General features: G+C 44.6%; 1 protein-coding gene across 1 annotated transcript; it reads right to left on the bottom strand.

The window, feature by feature from the left end:
* Window positions 1-397: 397 nt before the first annotated feature.
* FOXF2 (forkhead box F2) lies at window positions 398-21,423 on the bottom strand. The gene is made up of 2 exons (XM_060774741.2): window positions 20,433-21,423; window positions 398-1,620 (listed from the first exon to the last, which is right to left on the bottom strand). Exons 1-2 carry the CDS (start codon window positions 21,400-21,402, stop codon window positions 1,451-1,453), a joined length of 1,140 nt encoding a protein of 379 aa, XP_060630724.2. The 5' UTR covers window positions 21,403-21,423; the 3' UTR covers window positions 398-1,450.
* Between the last annotated feature and the right edge of the window lie 1,551 nt (window positions 21,424-22,974).

Here is a 22,974-nt window from a genome sequence, read left to right as displayed (position 1 = left end):
ATTATCTGCTTTGACCTGGATTATATGGCAGTGTAGACTCATATAATCCAGTTTTAATTAGATAATTTGGATTATCTGATTCGATAATCTGGATTTTATGGCAGTGTAGAAGGGGCCTTGGATGCAGGATCTACACTGCCATATAATCCAATCCACATCAGAAAATCTGGATTTTATATGGCAGCGTTGAAGGGGCTTTTGAGGCCCCTTCCACCCATCTGTATTGTCAAAGGCTTTCATGGCTGGAATCACTGGGTTGATGTAGGATTTTCCGGCTATATGGCCATGTTCTAGAAGCATTTTCTCCTGACCTTTCACCTGCATCTATGGCAAGCATCCTCAGAGGTTATGAGCTCTCTGAGGATGCCTGCCATAGATGCAGGTGAAACATCAGGAGAGAATGCTTCTAGAGCATGGCCATATAGCCCAAAAAACCTACAATAACCCAGTGTATAAAAATCTCACATTATCTACTTTGAACTGGGTTATATGGCAGTGTGGACTCAGATAACCCAGTTCAAGGCAGATATTGTAGATTATCTGCCTTGATATTCTACACTGTGGAAGGGCACACAGCCACATAGCCCAGTAGATAAAAGACCTTGTAAAACTACAACTGAAAATTGGGCCCTGGCAGTTAGCTTTGCTTTGTGTGTGAGTCAGGAGCAACTTGAAAAACTGCAAGTTGCTTGTGGTGTGAGAGAATTGGACGTCTACAAGGACATTGCCTAGAGGACACCCAGATGTTTTACTCTGGTGTGAGAGAATTGGCCGCCTACAAGGACGTTGCCTAGAGGACATCCGGATGTTTTACTCTGGTGTGAGAGAATTGGACGCCTACAAGGATGTTACCTAGGGGACACCCAGATGTTTTACCATGTCCCCGCTTGAGAAGCTGGAGCTGACAGAGGGGAGCTCACCCTGCTCTCCGGATTCAAACTGCCAAGCTTTCGGTCAGCAGTCCTGCGGGCACAAGGGTTTAACCCATTGACACCAGTTAGCTAAATTGGTGTCAATTCTGCATTCATTCTGTAGCATCGGTGCACCCTTGCCTGTTCTGCCAATGAGTTTTGATGCCTCCCCAAACTACAGCTCCCATAACACTGAGCCAGGGCAGTCCATGCGGGATCAAGCTGCTTTCGTTCTACAGGCATCTCAAAGGAAGTGTCTCCAGGCTCGCGCGTCACAAAAAACGGGATTTGGTTTTGTGTGTGTCTGTGAGAGAGAGGCAAACTGCATGGCATGGCAGTGGGAAGGAGAAGGAAGGATGAGTGCGTGTTTGTGCGCACGCGCGGATTTCTGCTCCCTTCGTCTCGCTTGGCCTGAGCGACGGCGGGACTGGACTTACTCAAACGAAGCCGGCTCGATCAGCGCGCGCCGCAGAACCGCGCAAGTCCGCCTCTTCCGCGTGGGAGGCCGGGGCAACCCTGGGACTCGCTTTCCGCGGCTCTCACATCACGCAGGGCTTGATGTCTTGGCAGACGCTTTGGTGGTGATGGTGGTGGTGGTAGTAGGAGCTGCTGGCCGAGGGGTGGAAGGAGGAGATGCCGTTGAAGTTGAGCACGAAGTCCTTGCGGTCGCACACCGGCGGAGGGTGGTGCTGGTAGCGGGGCAGACCCACTGCGAAAGGAAGGAAGGAGGGAGGGAGACAAAAAGAGACAGTCAAGTCATGGAAGTAGAATTATTAAGAGTATTAATTAATATGAATAATTAACGTTAGTTATTAATTAATAATTATTAATTTGGAATTTAGAATACAATATTTGGAATTTCTTATATTAATTAATTATTAATATAATATTAATAATTATTAATATTAATAATTATTAATTATTCATAATTATGAATAAGTAATATTAATTAATATTAGTATTAATTAATCATATTTCCATTAATGTTAATTCATATTACTAATTAATATTAATTAATATTAATAATTTATAATAATTAATATTACTAATATATATAAATTAATATTAATAGTAAAGGAAAAGGTTTTCCCCTGACATTAAGTCCAGTCGTGTCCAACTCTGGGGGTTGGTGCTCATCTCCATTTCTAAGCCAAAGAGCCAGCGTTGTCCGTAGACACCTCCAAGGTCATGTGGCCAGTATCACTGCATGGAGTGCCATTACCTTCCCACTGGAGCGGTACCTATTGATCTACTCACATTTGTATGTTTTCAAACTGCTAGGTTGGCAGAAGCTGGGGCTGACAGCAGAAGCTCACTCCACTCCCTAGATTCGAACTTGCGACATTTCCGTCAACAAGTTTAGCAACTCAGTGGTTTAACCCACTGTGCCACCTGGGGCTCCCAATTAATATTCAAAATTAATATTAGTTAATTTTACTAATTAATATCAATTATTTATTAATAATAAATATTATTATTAGTTATTATTGTTGTTTATTATTGTTGTTATTGTAGTGTAGGATTGCACTACAGCTTTTGAAAACAAGGCCATATGGCCATATAACACTATGGAACACAGTTGGAAAAATATACATGTCAAAGTGAGGTAGGGACAAGCTTGTTGCTTTGGAGATTAGGACACAAGGATGCAATGGATTCAAACTATAGGAAAAGAAATTCCACCTAAACATTCTGCTGCTCGAATCATGGTGGAGTTTCCTTCTCTGGAAGTTTTGAAAGTGGAGTCTGGATCTGCCAGGCTATCTGTCAGGAGTGCTTTAATGGGGTGTCAGAGGTTGGATTGGATGGCCCTAGTGCTCTCTTCTGTTGGCGCATGTAAAAATCAGTTGGTGAGTGTGCTAACTGGAAATGCAGAGCACAAAGCTGATTGGTTGGGCCATTCCTGAGAAGCTAGCTGAGCCTGGGAATTTTGGCAACAGTTACATGTTTAGGTTTTTCTGTGCAGGAGCTTGTCAAAACAAGTCGGAGTATATGTGTGTGTGTATATGTATGTGTGTGTGTATGTTTCTGAGCTGCTGGAAGAAGATCCTTCACATGGACACCCAAGGAACATTTGAATCTCTCTCAAGGGACATTCTGTGAATTAATGCAATTCTTCACATGTCTGTATATATGTTACTCTACATAACAAAGTGTAAGCACCTCATTCTTTACTTTTCATCTGCATGGCATATCTTTTCTCTAGCAAGACATTGTGTGGATTGGTAAAGACGTGAACTACTAGTGATTTTCATTCTGCCACATCTTCCAAATTTGTGGTGCTATGGTTATTATTACCATCAATATTTAAATGTCTTAAAGAGAACTACATCAAGGAGAATATCTCTTCTTTTGGTGAAACCCCCAAATTTGCTGCCTGATGGCATCAGTATTGTCTGTTGTCCAGAATCATAGTCCAACACTAAAGCAGTCTGGTTCCACCCTGACTTGAAGCTGCCAGGCTATTCAATGCTAATCAAGCTGGCCAACTGCAACATTCCCACTTGCCTCCAGCAGATAATTCTTTCTCCCACCCTTGACATTCCACAGATATATAAACCCCACTTGCTTAGTTTCCAACAGACCCCTCAACCTCTGAGGATGCCTGCCATAGATGTGGGTGAAACATCAGGAGAGAATGCTTCTGGAACATGGCCATACAGCCTGGAAAACTCACAGCAACCAAGCACAATAATATTTTCATGTCCTCTTTCACCCATAAAACCCCAGAGTGACCCTGGGCAGGTCACACACTCTCAAACTCACTAGGTGACCTTTGGCAAGTCCAATTCTCTCAGCCCCACAGGAATAGAAAGGAAAATCCCCTCTGAATAAATTCTGCCAAGAAAATCTCAACATAGGGTCGCCATAAGTCAGGAATGAACTGGCAGAACCATTTCTGGGTATTCCTTGCCTAGGAAAACTCTATGAAATGCATAAGTGAAAAGGCAATGAAGTTCTATCTTTCTTTCTATATATATCTGTAGAAACACATACACACAATTCTAATGGAGAAGAAAATAGGCCCCTCCCACCCATGCTATGACTTCATGTTCTTACTCTTTGCTTGCCTACTTTGGCAAGTTATTCAGTTGAGACAGTAACCAGGCCCTTTGGAAAGGCATGACCTTTTGGAGATCATAAACTTTTGGGAAACCAGGCATCTCCATAGTCTTTTAGAACTGTGGCCCTTTTGGAGATTAATTGGTATTCACACTATTTGTAAAGTATGATCTTACTTAGAAGAGTTAAATACTCATTTGAGTGAATCTTCTCCTTAGTGGTAAGTATCCACTAGTATTCATGCAAGGCAAATTAGGTTTCTCAGTTGTTAGACTGATATACCTGGTTATCTCTCTGATCTGTTAGGAACAAAGGTATACCAATGCACAAAATATATAGCAGATCTTCAGAAGTGTTATTTCAGTTGCCCCCCCCCCCAAATCTAGGGCCCCCCCATAAAATATATTGTTTTAAAATTAAGAGACAAAAATAAGTACCCTTTGTTAAAGGTTACATAGTTGATTTACTTACAAACTTCATGCATTCAGCATACAGGTACATTTCTTATGGGTTGAGAGTTTAAATCAGGGGTCCTCAAACTTTTAAAGCAGACTGTTGGAGGGCCGGACTATATTTTGAGAAAAACAAGGACAAATTCCTATGCAGACTTATCAGTATTTCAATGGGAATGGTGGGCCTGCTTTTGGATGATCAGATAGTCAAGTTAATTCACATTGTTGTTGTTGTTGTTGTTGTTGTTGTGTGACTTGAAGTTGTTTCAGACTTAGGGTGACCCTAAGTTTAGACCAGAGGCTGAAAAAATGACCATGGAGGGCCACATCCTGCTCGAGGGCCTTAGTTTGAGAACCCCTGGTTTAAACAGTAAGTGCTCTAAAGCATTCTACAGACCAACTTCTAAACTCTACTGTATTGCTTCTGATGCAAACATACTTCTAAAACTGTACTGACTTCTAAAATGGAGTCTCAGTCTGAATAGTCCCAGATCTGGTCACATGGTCTGTAGTCCCTCCCACAACCTCAAACAACACAGAGTTAAGGGAAAACTTTATACCAATACACACAGATACAATATAATAAGCAATCTGAATTATATACATAACAAATAACTAGTATAGGAGGCTTGTAAAAGGTTGCTATTTCAAACAAGGTCAAAGGGCAAGTCCAATACAAACATGAAATACAAGTAAAGTCAAACACCAACCACGGGAGAAAAATCAAATAATTCAAAATCACTCTATTGACACCGCTGGAATTTATTATCACTGGGTTTTTGTGAGTTTTTCGGGCTGTATGGCCATTTTCTAGAAGCATTTTCTCCTGACATTTGACCCACATCTATGTCAGGCATCCTCAGAGGTTGTGAGGTCACTGTGGCTGTGGAGCCCTATTCTTGATCTGCATGCCTCTTCAAATTCTGCAGCACTGCTGGTCACAGCTGACCTCCAGTTAGAGTGCTCAAGGCCATGGTCTCCCAGTTCACCTCTGATATTTAAATATCACTTGCCTAGAAATGGGAGGCCATGGCGTTGAGCGCTCTAACTGGAGGTCAGCTGTGACCGGCAGTGCTGCAGAATTTGAAGATATATATATATATACACACACATACATACATACATACACACACACACACACATATACATATACTAGCCGTCCCCTACCACGTGTTGCTGTGGTCCACATGGGGGTTCTGTGTGGGAGGTTTGTCCCAATTCTATGTTGGTGGGGTTCAGAATGCTCTGTGATTGTAGGTGAATTATAAATCCCAGAACTACAACTCCCAAATGTCAAGATTCTATTTTCCCCCAAACTCCACCAGTGTTCACATTTGGGCATATTGAGTCTTCGTGTAGAGTTTGGTCCAGATCCATCATTGTTTGAGTCCGCAGTGATCTATGGATGTAGGTGAACTACAACTCCAAAATCATGGATGTAGGTGAACTACAACTCCAAAACCAAAGGACACTGCCCACCAAACCCTTCCAGTATTTTCTGTTGGTCATGGGAGAGATGTGTGCCAAATTTGGTTCTATTCCATCCTTGGTGGAGTTCTGAATGTTCTTTGATTGTAGGTGAACTATAAATCCCAGCAACTACAACTCCCAAATGACAAAATCATTTTTTTTAGTGAAGGATTTGGGTTGTTAGGTGTCTTGTGTCAAAATTTGGTGTCAATTCGTCCAGTGGTTTTTGAGTTCTGTGAACACCACAAACGAACATTACATTTTTATTTATATAGATACACACATACACACACACACCCCTCAGAGGTTGTGAGGATACCTGCCATAGATGCAGGCGAAACGTCAGGAGAGAATAATTCCAGAACATGTCCATACAGCCCGAAAAACCTACAACAACCCACCGCTGGAATTGCCTTGGCTCACCTCCACCTTTTTTTTTTTGCCAAAGACAGCAATTTGTGAAGCTCAATCTTCCATAGCCCCATAGAACTGAGACATGGCAGTTCAAGCGATATCAAACTGCGTCAATTCTAAAATGTAGATGCGCCGCTAGTCAGTACTGGGACTCCTTTGCTAAATAAACACCAGCAAGACCATTTACATAGCAATCCTAGAGTTTATTCAGTAGTGAGTTGAATGAGGCAGGGATTGTTGCCTCTGATTTAGATTTTAAAAGCCCTTGTCGATCATTTCGAAGCCTCTTTGCACTAAAACTGAAAAAAGGAAGGAAGGAAATGACACAGAACAATTGAGCAGAGCATTCTGGCTGCAGCGGGAAAGAAACTTCAGCAAAAGTCAAGGCGCTGCTACATCTCCCTGACTTCAGTGGGACACATTGGCAAGGCAGGTATATTTGTTCTCCAACCAAAGTTGCAACTTTATTATGCTCACTTCCTATGTTTACTTCGATTATTTACATATCTCGCCCTTCTACCAAAGTGAAGCCCAAGAAGGTTCAAATATATATATATAATTTGTCTTTACTGATCACTTCCCCGAATTGGTTCTTCTCGGTTAACTCGGCTGTAAAACAAAACCGACGGAAACTGTTGCGGTCTCATAAAAACAGCCAAGGTTATTATTATTATTATTATTGCAAGTTTTCGTGGACACTGGATGAACTGGGCAGTGGAGAGGAAATCTTAGGCAGTGATCAATTTCTTCGTCTTTCAAGGTGCCTTATCTCTTCGGCCTTTTCCTCACAGCTGAATAAAATCCAACATTTTCGACTTTGAACTGGGATATATGGCAGTGTGGACTCAGATAATCCCATTCAAAGCAGGTATTGTGGGATTTTCTGCCTTGATATTCTGGGCTGTGTGGAAGGGCCCTCTGATTAAAATCACTTTGCCTAAAACGAAGAAGGTTAAACTTTCCTCTGGCCCAGCTTTTGTTTTGATGTGAAATTATTATCCTAAGGAATCTGATATACGGCTTGGCTCTTCGAGTCCATCTCAAAGTGAGTCCAACTCAAAGCAGACAATTTCACAAAGCCATTTAGTTTCAGTGTTTGGACTTCAATTCGGATTCGGCCCAACAAACTTCCCAAAACGCTTTAGTCCAGAGATCTTTCAGCAGAGCCAATCCACGCAGCCCTATATCCCAGAATATCAAAGCAAAAAATCCCACATTGTTTGCTTTGAGCTGGAATATATGGCTGTGTGGACTCAGATAACCCAGTTCAAAGCAGATATTGTGGAATTTGATTCAGCTGTGTGGAAGGGGCCTGAATCCCGTGCCTGAAACGTTATAAATTCTGCCGAAAAGTAAGTCTTGTTGTGAGAAACAAGAAGAAGAAGAAAGAAAGAATAAGATAAGAAAGAAGAAGAGCAGGAGGAAGAAGAAGAGAAGAGGCGGAGGAGAAAGTGGAGGAAGATAAGAAGAAAAGAGGAGGAGGAGGAAGGAAGTATAGGAGGATATGAAAAGAGAAGAAGGAAGAAGGTGAGGAGGAAAAAGAAGAGAAGAGGCGGAGGAGAAAGTGGAGGAAGATAAGAAGAAAAGAGGAGGAGGAGGAGGAGGAGGAGGAGGAAGGAAGTATAGGAGGATATGAAAAGGGAAGAAGGAAGAAGGTGAGGAGGAAAAAGAAGAGAAGAATGAAGAAGAAGAGACGAAAGGAGAGGGGAGGAAGAAGAGGAAGAAGAGAAGAAAAGAGGAGGAGGAAGGAAGAATAGGATAATATAAAGAAAGAAGAAGAAGAGGAAGGGGGAAAGAAGAAGAGAAGGAAGAAAAAGAAGAGAAGGAAGAAGAGGAGGAGGGGGAAGAGAAACAGGAGGAAGAAGGTTAGAGGCAGAGGAGGAAGAGGAGGAAGAAGGGGAGAAGGAGGAAGAAGAAGAGAAGAGAATTGGCGGAGGAGGAGGAAGAGGGGGAAGAATAAGAGATGAAAAGGAGAAAGAATAGGAGAATATGAAAAAGGAAGAATTAATAATCCGAAAGGAAATAATAATAATTCTGTATTATTATTATTATTATTATTATTATTATTATTATTATTTCCTTTCGAATAGGCGAGCGGATTCCAAGCCTTGATAGCCTTCCTGGGTTTCTGCTTCAATCTTTTCACTAGATTTGCTCAGTTCCTTTTTTTAAGGGCAATCCCGACGTTAAACTGAATTAATTCCTCGTTCCTAACGCCAGGAACTAGTTAGAAACTGGGAGCAAAATCGTCCCGGGATTGGAAGTTTATTAACCGTCTATAGATGTAGACTGTCTTTCAGCTGATGCTTCCTAGGCAGTTTTCATTGTATAACCTAACAGCGGGGGCATCTCCAATGTGGAATGAACATCTACACTACCATATAATGCAGCTTAAACTTCTCATGGCAACCTAAGATCTGTCCTGAAATGAGGATAATGTTAATGGCGTTATCTTCTTCTGCTTGTAAAGTGAAAAAAAAAGAGATGGAACCAGCAATGTCTTGCACTGGACATCAGATAAACCCTTAGAACTGCAGAGACAGGCTATTTCCGGAATACCTTAAAGGAACCCGATCCTCTCTGAAATTGAAAGCTAAGCAGGGTCAGTCCTGGTTAGTACTTGGATGGGCGACCGCCATCTGAATTTTCCTTGTCTAAGAAACTCGGCCTTCCACTCGCTACCGGATCCACTCTTGTCAAATAACAGTTTGAACTGCATTATATGATCAATAAATAATAATAATAATAATAATAATGTGACCCACATAATGCGATTAATGCAGTGTAGATCCAGCCTGTGCGTGTGAGACGGAAGCCATACTAAAACCAAACAAGATTTCTGATAAGCTATTGTTTCTTAATTGGAAATTATTTACTTCCCCTCAAAAAACGGATATCACCGATGTGGATTAGACCTCCCACAAAAGCTCTTAGTGCGCATCAGTGGGTTGTGTATTGTCGAAGGCTTTCAAGGCCGTAATCACTGGGTTCGGGTTGTTGTAGGTTTTTCGGGCTATACGGTCATGTTCTAGAAGCATTCTCTCCTGACGTTTCGCCTGACAAGTATTCTCCCACCCTGGACATTTCACGGATATATAAACCCAATTTTTCTAGTTTCCAACAGACCTCACAGCCTCTGAGGATGCCTGCCATAGAGGAAGGCGAAACGTCAGGAGGGAATGCTTCAAGATGGCCCTAAAGTCCGAAAAACCTACAACACTCCAGTGGATTGTGTCATCATTCCCATCTAGGCCTCAGGCTGGTCCCAGGCTGGACCAGTTTGAAAGGCATTTAATGGTCAGTGAAGATGAGTCCAAGAAATAATAATACATATAATAATAATAATAATAATAATAATAATAATATAATACCACAAGCCAGTAAAGGTGGTCCCAGTGGTGATCGGCACACTTGATGCAGTGCCTAAAGCCTTGGCCTGCACTTAAAAACAATCAGCGCTAACAAAATTACCATCTGTCAACTACAAAAGGCCACCCTACTTAGATCTGCACCCATTATTAATTATTCGCCCAAATAATAATAATAATAATAATAATAATAATAATGGAGGGATATTCACCTCCATACCGCAAATCCCAAACTTTGGTAAAGTTCAGAAGTTAAGTGTAAGCAAGTATCTATGAGGCCCGAACACTACCAAATAAAATACAGATTCTTTGCTTTGAACTCGATTATATGGCAGTGTAGACTCAGACCCCTTCTACACTGCCATATAATCCAGATTATCAAAGCAAAGAATCCACATTATTTGCTTTGGATCGGGTTACATGAGTCTTACAGTGCCATATAATCCAGTTTTTGGATTTTATGACTGTGTAGCAGAGGCTTCAAAGCAGATAAGCCTCTCATGGCATTTATTTTACTCTGCGATCCTAGATTGGCTTGCTCGGAAGTAAACTCTTCTATCTTCCTCATCATTACATATTTTTTTAAATGGAGATGGTCTCCTCTGATTATTTTTCCTCATTCATCCTGTTCTTTTGTTGTTGTGTGTCTTCAAGCCGTTGAGAACCTACAGTGAAGCAGTCACAAGTTTTTCTTGGCAAAATTGGCTTAGAGTGCCTTGGTCTTCTGAGGCTGAGAGAGTGTGACTTGCCCAAGGTCGCCCAGTGGGTTTCCACGGTGGAGCAGGGTCTCTAGACTCCTAGTCCAACTCTCAAACCACTACACAACCCGGTTTCCCTAAATATCAAAATATTTCTGGAGCCGGTTGTTTGCATCTTCTGGGTGACTTTGGCCAAGTCACACTCTCTCAGCCTTTAGTCCAAACCTTGGCCTGAAGGCTCTGAATCCAAAGCGCACCCCACTTCCTATCCATTCAAAAGGAAGCTCTGCTAAGATAGTTGGGGATCTCTTCCCAACTCTCTTTACAGTTCTTCCCAGTGTTAAACCGTTTGGCCCCTTCCACGCAGCTGTATGTAATCCACATTGAACTGGATTAAATTCAGTAGGGCCTTCACGTTTACAGCAGGAGCCTCACAACAATAGAAAAAATAGAAATTAAAAAATGTTATTCTTTTTAACTTGAGAAGACCTATCTACCCCTTTACGTACACATTGACCTGGATTATACGACAGTGTGGACTGAAATAATCCAGTTCAAAGCAGATATTGTGGATTAGCCAACCGAGCCCCTTCGAAGAGAGGGGGCGGGTATAAATAAAGCTAATTGTTGTTGTTGTTGTTGTTGTTGTTGTTGTTGTTGTTGTTATCTGCCTTGATATTCTGGGTTATATGGCTTTGTGGAAGGGCCCTTAGATTTAGAACAATCAGGCTGGATCTACACTGCCCTATATCCCAAGATCTGATCTCAGATTATCTGCTTTGAACCGGATTATATGAGTCTACACTGCCAGATACTCTGGGATAAGGGGATAATCTGGGATCAGATCCTGGGATATAAGGCATGGTAGATCGAGCTTCAGGGCCCTTCCACGCAGCCCAATATCCCAGAATATCAAGGCAGAAAATCCCACAAATACCTGCTTAGAACCGGGTTATCTGAGTCCACACTGCCATATATTCCAGTTCAAAGTAGATAATATGGGATTTTCTGCTTTGATATTCTGGGATATAAGGCTGTGTGGAAAGACCCTCAGTCCCTTTGAAGGCAGCGGGAAGGAAATGATTATTTTCAGAGACCACACTTTAATAATAATAATAATAATAATAATAATAATAATAATAATAATAATACTGTTTTATTTATAGCTCGCCCTATCTCTCCAAAGGACTCAGGGCATCTGAAAGCAAAGATTCTTTTGAGCCCCTTTTACATTGCCATATAAAGTAGATAATCAACATTATCCTCTTTGAGCTAAATTATCTGAGTCAGTCTACACTGCCAGATAATCCAGTTCAAAGCAGATAATCTGGATTTTATACAGCTGTGTAGAAGGGACCTGGGTGGGACGTGGAAGTGGGATTAAGAAGGGATTCATTCTCCATGTAGATGCTCCCAAAGCGGTGGTTTTTTGCCCCAAGGGTCAAAAGGAAGACCCCTTTATCTGCCTGTGCTTGGAAGAACTGGATGTAAAAGCAGCCATGCTATGCTTTTGAGGTTTCCCTTTTGGCAAATATGAATCCCATCGGAACTCCTCAACCCGTTAGGCTTGAACCTAAGGGCGGGAAGTGGGCAAAAGGGAAGGAAAATACAATATCAGTGGAAGCCTTGCGTGGGAACCCCTTTGCGCGTGGCTCTGGGGGGAATCCGCGCGACCTCCCTGTCACCCCAACTCCTTATCTGCTTGAAAACAAAGGAGAGAACAGTGCTTCCTTCAGGCCTCTTTAGGGCAAAGCCTCTCCTTTCCAAATCCCAAACTATGATTTTTTTTGGGGGGGGGGGGGAGAGAAGGGCTCGCCCGATGATTGACAGCCGGTGGCCCACAAGAACGCCGAGGCAGCGGACAAGGTCGCCTGTATTTGTTACTTGTTGAAATTCCCATAAAATTGAACAAGACCTCGCTCTCATCTGGGTTAAGTCAAGCTCCAATCCCCTTCGGTGTGGTCCAGCCCAGACTGTCTTTGTTTAGTTAACCTCGGAGACCTGCGTTTAAAAGGGCTATTTGGGAAAGAGAGAGAGAGAGAGAAGGGAAAAAATACGTTCCCCCCACAGGAGAGACCGACATCTTTTCCCCATTTCGGTGCCTTGTTTTCTCCCTTCTAGTCCACCCAGGTACAGAGAGAGGGTTTTGTTTTGGTTTTGAAGCCAGAGGAAAACAACAGTTCCTTCCAGCTACAAAAATAGTTCCTTGCTCGTCTTTTGCATTTCCCTCCAACTTGAAAACTAACACCATCATCCCTTCAAGGAGATCAAGATATTATTTCACCATCTGTATTAATTAAGACATTTGATTTTTAATAAGAAATATATATTTTACTGGGTTGTTGTGAGTTTTCCGGGCTGCATGGCCATATTGCATAAGCATTCTCTTCTGACGTTTCGCCTGCATCTATGGCAGACATCCTCACAACCTCTGAGGCTATAACCTCGAATTCTGCAGCACTGCTAGTCACAGCTGACCTCCAGTTAGAGCGCTCAAGGGCCAGGGCCTCCCAGTTCTAGGCAAGTGAGGTTTATATACCCTCAGATAGCTTTATAAATAAAATGTAATGTTCGTTTGTGGGATTAACATAACTCAAAAACCACTGGACGAATTGACACCAAATTTGGAAACAATACACCTCTCGGGCCAATGAGTGACCATCACTCATAAAAACTGAAAAACACAGTGGAAGGGACTTAAAAAGCAAAAAAACATGCACAAAGCCACATATATATACACGCAAACACACGTATATACACATATACACAAATACATATACATACACAAAGCACATATACAGACCGTGCCACAGCAAAGCGTGGCAGGGGACGGCTAGTATATGTGTATATGTGTGTGTGTGTGTATATATGTGCTCAGATATGTGTGCATATATGTGTGTGTGTATGTGTGTGCGTGTATCCTCAGATATATAAACCTAACTTGCCTAGAACTGGGAGGCCCTGGCCCTTGAGTGCTCTAACTGGAGGTCAGCTGTGACCAGCAGTGCTGCAGAATTCGAAGAGGCATAGCCACCTACCCACCGCCAAGACACCAAATCTGGAAGAAAACAATCCTCGAGCTACGCCTAAGTAAGTAAGTAGTGAGTTAGTTTCCAACTGACCTCACAACCTCTGAGGATGCTTGCTATAAATGTAGGCGGAAAGTCAGGAGAGAATGCTTTCCGCCTACAGCTCGGAAAACTCACAACAACTCAGTGATCCCGGCCATGAAAGCCTTCGACAATATATTTTACTATTTGTTCCTTCCATCCCTTCTTGCACTGGATTATTTTAGTCCACGCTGCCCTATAATGCAGTCAAACAGCATTATCTGGCAGTGTAGATGTGGCTCTCCTTTGCTTCCACGGGGAGAGATTTATAGTGCCTTCCTCTGTGTATTGTACTCGGAAGGAAGCCCCCACTGAGTCCCCCATTAACACGACTTCAACGAGGCTGGCTCCCAATTCGTCGACTAAATCTACAAGGTCTCAACTCCTATTGAACTCAATGGAGGTTTCAGTGGAAGAAGATTGCATTTAACTCTCTCCCTCTCTGGTGTTGACTTTTGTGGGATCTTCCGTGAGCTAATTAAACTCTCTCACAGCAGGATAATATTTAAGATGAGAGGGTTTGAAAACAGCATCCAGAGGAATGTCCCAGCGTGCATTGTCTGGATCGGCACTGCCCTATATCCCAGGATCTGATCCCAGATTATCTGCTTTGAACTGGATTATATGAGTCTACACTGCCAGATAATCTGGGATCAAATAATAATCTGGGATCAGATCCTGGGATATAGGGCACTCTAGATCAAGCCTATACTATAAAGGCATTATAACACAGAATCCTGGAAGTTGTAGTTTTACAAGGTCTGTGGTCAGCTCCGCCTAAGAATGCTGGTGCCTCATCAAATTATCAATCCCAGGATTCCATAGCATGGAGCCATGGCTGTTAAAGTGGGATCAAAATGCACTATGGATAAGATATACCTCTTGTGGTGTTTACACGGAGCAAAATCCCCTGGTGTGGAAATAGCCACGCTATATATTTTAGCTTTGGAGTGAGAGAGAGAGGGAGAGACGATAGATAGATAGATAGATAGATAGATAGATAGATAGATAGATAGATAGATAGATAGATAGATAGATAGATAGAGATAGATATATGACTGCATCCCTGCCATTTAAACAGGCCCTATATCCCAGGATCTGGTCCCAGGTTTTCTGTTTATCCCAAATTATCTGGCAGTGTAGACTCATATAATCCAGTTTAAAACAGAAAACCTGGGATCAGAACCTGGGGTATAGGGCCTGTCTGGAAGGGCCCTAAATTTAGAAGTTTTGCTTCGGAATAGCACTTAGGCTATGGTCCCCCTTCCAAACCGTCATATAAAATCCAGATTATCTACTTTGAACTGGATTATATGGCAGTGTAGACTCTCTCATCAAATTCTCATTGAGAAGAGAGGGTGGACTATAAATAAACATTATTATTATTATTATTATTATTATTATTATTATTATAACCCAATTCAAAGCAGATAATGTGGATTATCTGCTTTGATAATCTGGGTTATATGGCAATATAGAAGGGGCCTTAGGCTGAATCAACACTGTCAAATAATGCAGTTTGTCCTACATTCTATGGCTCAGTGTAGACCCATATAATGCAGTCCAGGCTTCACTAGGGTCTATGCTGGCCGTATGATGCAGTTCAAACTGCAGTATTTGGCAGTGTAGATGCAATCTTACTCGGAAATAAACCTCTCCGTGTGAAGGTGGCTCTACACTGACAAATCTTGCAGTTTGAACTGTATTCTGTGGTCAATGTAGGAATATATACAGCATAATATGGTTGCACATGGAATATGTAATTAAGTTCAGACTGCATTATATTTGGCAATGTAGAATCAGCCGTATACACTGCCGAAGCAGATAATCCACAGTATCTGTTTTGAACCGGATTATATGAGTCTACACTGCCATATAATCCAGTTCAAAGCAGATAATCTGGATTTATTTATTTATAATCTGGATTTTAAATTTCAGTGGGGGGGGGGGCTCAGATGAGGCCTTTTCCCCACTGTTCACCATGTCTACTTCCCACTGAGGCCCCTTCCACACAACTGAATAAAATCCCACATTTTCTGTTGTGAACTGGAATATATGGCAGTGTAGACTCCAATAACCCAGTTGAAAGCAGATATTGTGGGGATGTTCTGCCTTGATATTCTGGGTTATATGGATGTGTGGAAAACCCTAAGACCGGATCCACATCACTAAATAATGCAGTTTGAATTGGCCAATGTCAATAAATAACCCCTCAATCCCTGAGGATGCCTGCCATAGATGTGGGCGAAACGTCAGGAGGAAATGCTTCTGGAACACGGCCATACAGCTCGGAAAACTCACAGGAACCTAATAAATAACTTTGTTTATATTTTGCTCTATCTCCCCGTGGGGACTCAGCATTGCCCCATATAATACAGGTCATTGCAAATTCAAATTGCATTATTGACCCGTGTAGATCTAAACCCGAGTTTTCTCAAAGGAAGACTGCGATTCTCCGCACACTTCACCTACTGAAGCCAAGGAGACGTCCTTGTAAGCCTCGAAATCCACTCGAACCCCCAAGCAAAAGCCCCTGAAGGTATTATTGTAACGTGACGGAGGGGAGAGAGACTGGCTGAACTTTAATCTCGACCTTTGTGATCCTGGCAATCGTCCTAAACCCGGGAGTAATTAACTTCCACGGTCCAGCAAGCGCCTCGGTGGGTGGCATCTCGTCCCTTCCTCCGAGAGAGAAAAGAGGGGGGCTCAGGTTTCGAGAAGATCTGGACCCACGGCGTTAGGAAGGTGCCCTCCTTCTCCATCGCGCCTCTTTGAGGTTAGAAGACCTTCTATTTTGGTTTTATTTAGTTTTCAGGGAAGGGAAACCATCTCAGGCTTCTTTCTCGGGCCCAAGCCTCCCCTTCGCCCGCTCCTCTCCGAACAATAGCTCTCTTTTCCCCTCTGGAAGCCCCTCTTTGTTTTCTCACGCTGTTTTGAGAGAAAACACTCCGCCGAGGCCTGTTTTGGGACCGGAGTTATCTGACAGCTACAACCCAACCGGAGTTTACTTGTCCCTTACGTTTAGGACAACTTCTGCTACCAAAGTATTCCTTTTGTTAGTCTGAAACTTGCTCCCTTTGCCTCCCAAGTCTGAAGGATGCAAGAGATCTGGGTTCATAATTCATACACAGCACTAGTTCCTCTCTCTTGAGGTTTTCTCCAATTTGAAAAACCCTATCATCCTTTCCCTGCTTTTTTTCTTGTTGGTTTTTCAGCTCCTCCTTTCAACGCGACCTGCGCCTCTCCCAGTCAACCTTCCTCTGCAATAAAGATCCTCTGCAATAAAGAGAGCCATTCCTCTGTAATGGCTCTCTTTTCTCTCCAAACCAGACATCCACAAACTGCGGCCCTCCAGCTTGTTGGGCTTCCAACTCCCAGAAGCCCTAACGAGCTTGTTCAATTGTCAGGGATTCTGGGAGTTGAAGGCCCAAACAACTGGAGGGCCGCAGTTTGAGGATGCCTGATAATAATTATTTGCAGTAATTAATAATAATTATAATAATATCAGGCATCCTCAAACTGCGATCCTCCAACTGTTTGGCCCTTCAACTCCCAGAATTCCAACAACAACAACAACAATAATATCAGACATCCTCAAACTGCGGCCCTCAATTTAAAGATCGAACTGGCACAAGCCAGCAAAGGTGGTCCCAGTGGTGACTGGCACACTGGGTGCAGTGCCTAAAGACCTTGGCCTGCATTTAAGCACAATCAGCGCTGACTAAATTACCATCTGCCAGCTGCAGAAGGTCACCTTACTAGGATCTGCACGCATTATTCGCAGATACATCAGACAGTCCTAGACACTTGTGATCCAATACAACAGCCAGCAGAGTGTCTGCTGTGGACTCATCTTGCTGTGTTTCTAATAATAATAATAATAATAATAATAATAATAATAATAATAATAATGTATTTCAAACTGCATTATTTAGCAGCATAGGTCCAGCCTCATTGGACAAGTAGGGGTTACTCTGGAAGGATCCTGTAGGGTTCCAGAATAGCATTCTTTGGCCCAGGTAGCTGTGAGATTTCCAGGCTGTGTGGCCATGTTCCAGAAGGTTTCTCTATCCAAATCTACTTTGAGATTGAGGGACCTGTTGGAAACTAGGCAAGTGATGTTTATATATTTGTGGAATATCCAGGGTGGGAGAATGAACTCTTGTCTGAGGCAAGTGTGAATGATGCAATTGGCCACCTTGATTAGCATCGAATGGTTTTGTGGCTTTAAAGTCTGGCTGCTTCCTTCCTGAGGGAATCCTTTTTTGGGAGGTATTAGGTGGCCCTAATGGCGCAGTGGGTTAAACCCCTGTGCAGGCAGGACTGAAGACCGACAGGTCGCAGGTTCGAATCCGGGGAGAGGTGGATGAGCTCCCTCTATCAGCTCCAGCTCCTCATGCGGGGACATGAGAGAAGCCTTCCACAAGGATGATAAAAACATCAAAACATCCGGGTGTCACATGGGCAACGTCCTTGCAGACGGCCAATTCTCTCACACCAGAAGCGACTTGCAGTTTCTCAGGTCGCTCCTGACACGACAAAAAATAAAATAAAATAAGCTGGCCCTGATTGTTTCTTGTCTGAAATTACCCTGTCAGAAAAGAATGCTTTTGGAACATGGCCATACAGCCTGGAAAACTCACAGCAACCCAGTGATTCTGGCCATGAAAGCCTTCACAACACAGTCTTTGACCCTTTCTACACTGTCCTTATATCCCAGGATCTGATCCCAGATTATCTGCTTTGAACTGGATTATATGAGTCTCCACTGTCGTATAATCTGGGATAAGAAGATAATCTGGGAGCAGATCCTGGAATATAGGGACAGTGTAGACGGGCCTTGGTTGCATTTACTTGCACGTAAAAGGACTAAATTTAACAAACAAATTGGTTTGTATCATAGATGATACTTCCCCAGCTCTGGGTCCCCAATTATTTTATCCCATTGCCTTGATCATTTCTCCTCCCAACAACTCAGTTTGCAGATTCCTGTTCCTGACTTCCATCTCCTCCTTTCAACACGACCTGCATCTCTCCTCGTCAACCTTCCCTTGCAATAAAGATCTGACAGCTCCAGGCCAAACGGAGTTTACTTGTCTCTTACGTTTAGGACATCTTGTGCTACCAAAGTATTCCTGTTGTTCGAGACAAAATCTCCTTTCAAGACGGCGGCCCTGATCCACTCTTTTGGGCCGCTTGCTTGCTTGCTTTCTCGCACCCGTCCAAGTACCAAACTGGACGCAAAGTCCTCTTCTGCTCCTATACGGGATCCCCAACTATGCAGGAAGCCCACCAGAACCAAGCTACCTGGAAACGATTCCCAACGAAGGCTGTTGCTTAGCATCACACCTGTAGGCGACAGAAGGATCCCAGAGAGGGACTCGTGGAGGCGTGGAAAGGTCAAGCTTTTCTGCCTTTGCCACAAGGCAAATAATGTACTAGGACACCAGCCTCACTATCGGAATGGCCTAATAACAATAACAATGCATAAAGACCTTGGCCTGCACTTAAAAACAATCTGTAAGATCAATATAACAATTTGTCAGCTGCAAAAGCCCAACCTACTCGGATCTGCACGCATTACTTGCGGATACATCACACAGTCCTAGACACTAATCTTGTTGCGTTTCAAATAATAATAATAATAATAATAATAATAATAATAATAATAATAATGGAGCTGTTGTGTGCCCCTCCAATTTATGGCTAAGCTAAGGTTTTGGGGAGGTTCGCTTTAGCACTTCTCTGAGGCTGAGAGAGATTGACTTGTCCAAGGTCACCCAGTGGGTTTCCATGGCCGAGCGGGGGTGCGAACTTTAGGTCCCCTCTACATTGCGATATACAATTCAGATTATCCGCCTTGAACTAGATTATAAGGCAGTGTAGACTCATATAATCCGCTTCAAAGCAGATAATGTGGATTTTTTTGCTTAGATAATCTGGATTATATGGCAGTGTAGAAGGGGCCTTGGCCTCTAGAGTCTTAGCCCAATGCTCAGACCACTTCACGATAGTGCCATAATAATAATAATAGTAATACGCTAATAATAATAATAATAATAATAATACGTTAATAATAATCTAGACATTTGGGAAGTGTCCGACATGTGATCCAATACAAGAGCCAGCATAGTGATCTTGTTTGCTGCGTACTAATCTTGTTGTGTATTAAAATAATATTAATATTATTAATAATAAGTTAATAATAATAATACACCACCAATACCCCGATTTGACTTTGCCACACCGCTTGGGAGTCTAGCTATACATATATTAAAGGTTTTCCCCTGACATTAAGTCCAGTCGTGTCTGACTCTGGGGGCTGGTGCTCATCTCCAATTTTTAAGCGTTGTTCTTAGACACCTCCAAGGTCGTGTGGTCTGCATGGAGCGCCGTTACCTTCCCGCTGGAGCGGTACCTATTGGTCTACTCACATGTGTATGTTTTCGAACTGCTAGGTTGGCAGAAGCTGGGGCTAACAGCGGGAGCTCACGCAGTGGGTTAAACCGCTGAGCTGCTGACATAAAGGTTGGAGGTTCGAATCTGGAGGGAGCGGGGTGAGCTCCCGCTGTTAGCCCCAGCTTCTGCAAACCTAGCAGTTCGAAAACATGCAAGTTAATAAAGTACCGCTTTGGGAAGATAAGATAAGAATCAGACAGGACTAGACTTAATGTCAAGGGGAAACTTTTACCTTTTAATAAATAATAATAATAATAATAATAATAATAAACCAGTAACCCGGTTTGACTTTGCCACAACGCTTAGGAGATTAGGGTTCCGTCTATAGTGCTAACCGTGGAATGAATTTTCGGATGGATGTGGAAGGATGTGGTTTCGCTGTGAAAGAAAGGTCTCTAGGAAATCTAGTTCCTCAAAGAGTTCCTGGTCTGGCGGAAAGTGCAGGGAAGGGGTGAGTGCGTGAGGGGTCTGGGGAGGGGGGCCGTACCTGAGAGGTCTTCGCGGGCGTTTTGGTGCAGGTAGCTCTGCTCGAGGGCGTAGGGCTGGAGGGCGGAGGGGGCGGGCGGCTGGTGCGGGTGCGGGTGGGTGGGCAAGGCCTGCTGCTTGAGGTAGGGCCCCGAGGTGGCGGCGGCGGCGGCCCAGTGCCCGGCGGGGGGGCTTCCGTAGGGCGAGTGTCCCTCCAGGGCGCTGGCCACGGCGGGCGAGGAGGGCACGGGGCTGCTGCTGCTCCCGCCGTCGGGCCCGTAGTTGTCGTTGGCCGAGACCGGGCAGCTGGCCATGTAGCTGGAGCCCGGGTTGGGCGACATGTGGGGGACGTGGTGGGGGGCCTCGTGGTAGGGCGGCATGACGTCGAGGGCCCCGTAGGCGTTGGGGTGGCCCGCCGGCGCGGGGAAGTCGAAGCCTTGCGGGAGGAAGCCGAGGCGGTGGTAGACGGCGGCGGAGGTGGGCTTCAGGGCCTGGCACTTCCTTCGGAAGCCCCTCGGGCGGCGCCGGAAGGAGCCCTCCTCGAACATGAACTCGCTGGCCGGGTCCAGCGTCCAGTAGTGGCCTTTCCCCGGGCGGCCCAGGCCCTTGGGCAGCTTCACGAAGCACTCGTTGAGCGAGAGGTTGTGCCGCACGGAGTTCTTCCAGCCCGTGTAGGCGCCGCGGAAGAAGGGGAAGCGGGCCTGGAGGAACTGGTAGATCTCGCTCAGCGTGAGCCGCTTCGACGGCGCGCTCTGGATGGCCATCACGATCAGCGCGATGTACGAGTAGGGCGGCTTCTCCGGGCGGCGCAGGCCCGAGCTGGGCTTCTTGGCTTTGGACGGTGCGGATGAGGAGGACGACGACGAAGCGGAGGAGGAGGCGGAAGACGCGGCGCTGATGCTCGAGGAGGACGAACTGGAGCTCTCCAAGGCCGAGGAAGACGACGAGGCGGGAGGCGGGGGACTCATCACGGCCCCGGCCTCGGCGCTCATGGAGGCTGCTGCTGCTCAGCGCTCCGGGAGCATCCCTCTGGCCTCCGAGCCAGTCGTGCTCTCTCTCTCGGCGGAGGAGACGGAGCGGCCCCTCTCTCCCCCTCACTCCCTCTTGCCCCCTCCCTCCGCACGCATGCGCAACACCCACGCCACTCTCTCTCTCTCTCCCTCCCCTTCCCCCTTGCCCTTCTCTCTCCTTCTCCTTCTCCTCCTCTCTCTGCCCCGGAGAGCTTTTAAAGGCGGAGAAAACCCACCCCGACTTGAGGGCGAAAGCGCCTATCAGGGCTTGCAAGCCCCCCTCCTCAAAAAGCCCGCTCATGGGAATAGAGGGAGGGGGGAATGGGGAGGAGAGGCCACCCTCCCCAGCCCGCCCGAGCCATCCCTTGGCTCTAAGTTGCGACCTTTACGCGGTGCCTCGGAAGGAAGGAAGGAAGGAAGGAAGGAAGGAAGGAAGGAAGGAAGGAAGGAAGGAAGGAAGGAAGGAAGGAAGGAAGCCGGCCGGCCGGCCGGCCAGGCAACACTGGGACATTTTTTGCCCAGTCATGCAGTTTGGACATTGGAACTTATCTCTATCTATCTATCTATCTATCTATCTATCTATCTATCTATCAGCTGTACCCGGCGCCACCGGTTGCTGTGGCCAACCTTCCCTCCCTCTTTCTCTCCTTTCTTTCTCTCCTTCTTTCCTTCCTTCCTTCCTTCCCTCCTCCCTCTTTTCTTTTTTCTTTCCCTTTTTTCTTTCCTTCTCTCCTTCCTTCCTTCCTTCCTTCTCTATCTCTTTCCTTCCTTCTCCTCCGTTTTTTTCTCCCCTCCCTCCCTCCCTTCCTTCCTTACCTCCCTCTTTCCTTCCTTCTTTTCTTCCCTTTTTTCTTTCCTTCTCTCCTTTCTTCTCTCTTTCCTTCCTGCCCCTCCCTTTTTCTTTCTCCCCTCCCTCCCTTCATTCTCTACCTCTTTCCTTCCTTCCCCTCCCTTTTCCCTTCTCTCCTTCCTGCCTTCCTTCCTTCCCTCTCTCCCTCTTTCCTTCCTTCTTTCCTTCCCTTTTTTCTTTCCTTCTCTCCTTCCTTCCTTCTCTACCTCTTTCCTTCCTTCCCCTCTCTTTTTCTTTCTTCCCTTCCTCCCTCCCTTCTCTACCTCTTTTCTTCCTTCCCCTTCCCTTTTTCTTTCTCTCCTTCCTTCCTTCACTCCCTCTTTCCTTCCTTCTTTCCTTCCTTTTTTCTTTCCTTCTCTCCTTCCTTCTCTACCTCTTTCCTTCCTTCCCCTCCCCTTTTCTTTCGCTCTTTCCTTTCTTCCTTGCCTCACTCACTCTTTCCTTCCTTCTTTCCTTCCTTTTTTCTTCCCTTCTCTCCTTCCTTCTCTACCTCTTTCCCTTTTTCTTTCTCCCCTCCCTCCCTTCTCTACCTCTTTCCTTCCTTCCCCTCCCTTTTTCTTTCTCTCCTTTCTTCCTTTTCTACCTATTCTTGGACTGTAACTCCTAGCAATCTTCCTGATTGATCCATCCACCTACAATCTATCACTATCTAATCTATCTATCATATCTATCTGAAGGATTGCTGGGAGTTGCAGTCCAGGAAT

Source organism: Anolis sagrei, chromosome 4 (genome assembly GCF_037176765.1).
Source record: "Anolis sagrei isolate rAnoSag1 chromosome 4, rAnoSag1.mat, whole genome shotgun sequence".
Taxonomy (NCBI): Eukaryota; Metazoa; Chordata; class Lepidosauria; order Squamata; family Dactyloidae; genus Anolis; species Anolis sagrei.
This window is presented reverse-complemented; position numbering and strand designations above follow the sequence as displayed.

Bases quoted from the DNA above. Each gene is read 5' to 3' on its own strand.
- FOXF2 (XM_060774741.2), bottom strand. From the start codon at position 21,402: ATGAGCGCCGAGGCCGGGGCCGTGATGAGTCCCCCGCCTCCCGCCTCG. The intron at 1,621-20,432 runs GTACGGCCCCCC...TTCCTTTCGCAG, and splicing joins CGCCCGCGAAGACCTCTCAG to TGGGTCTGCCCCGCTACCAG.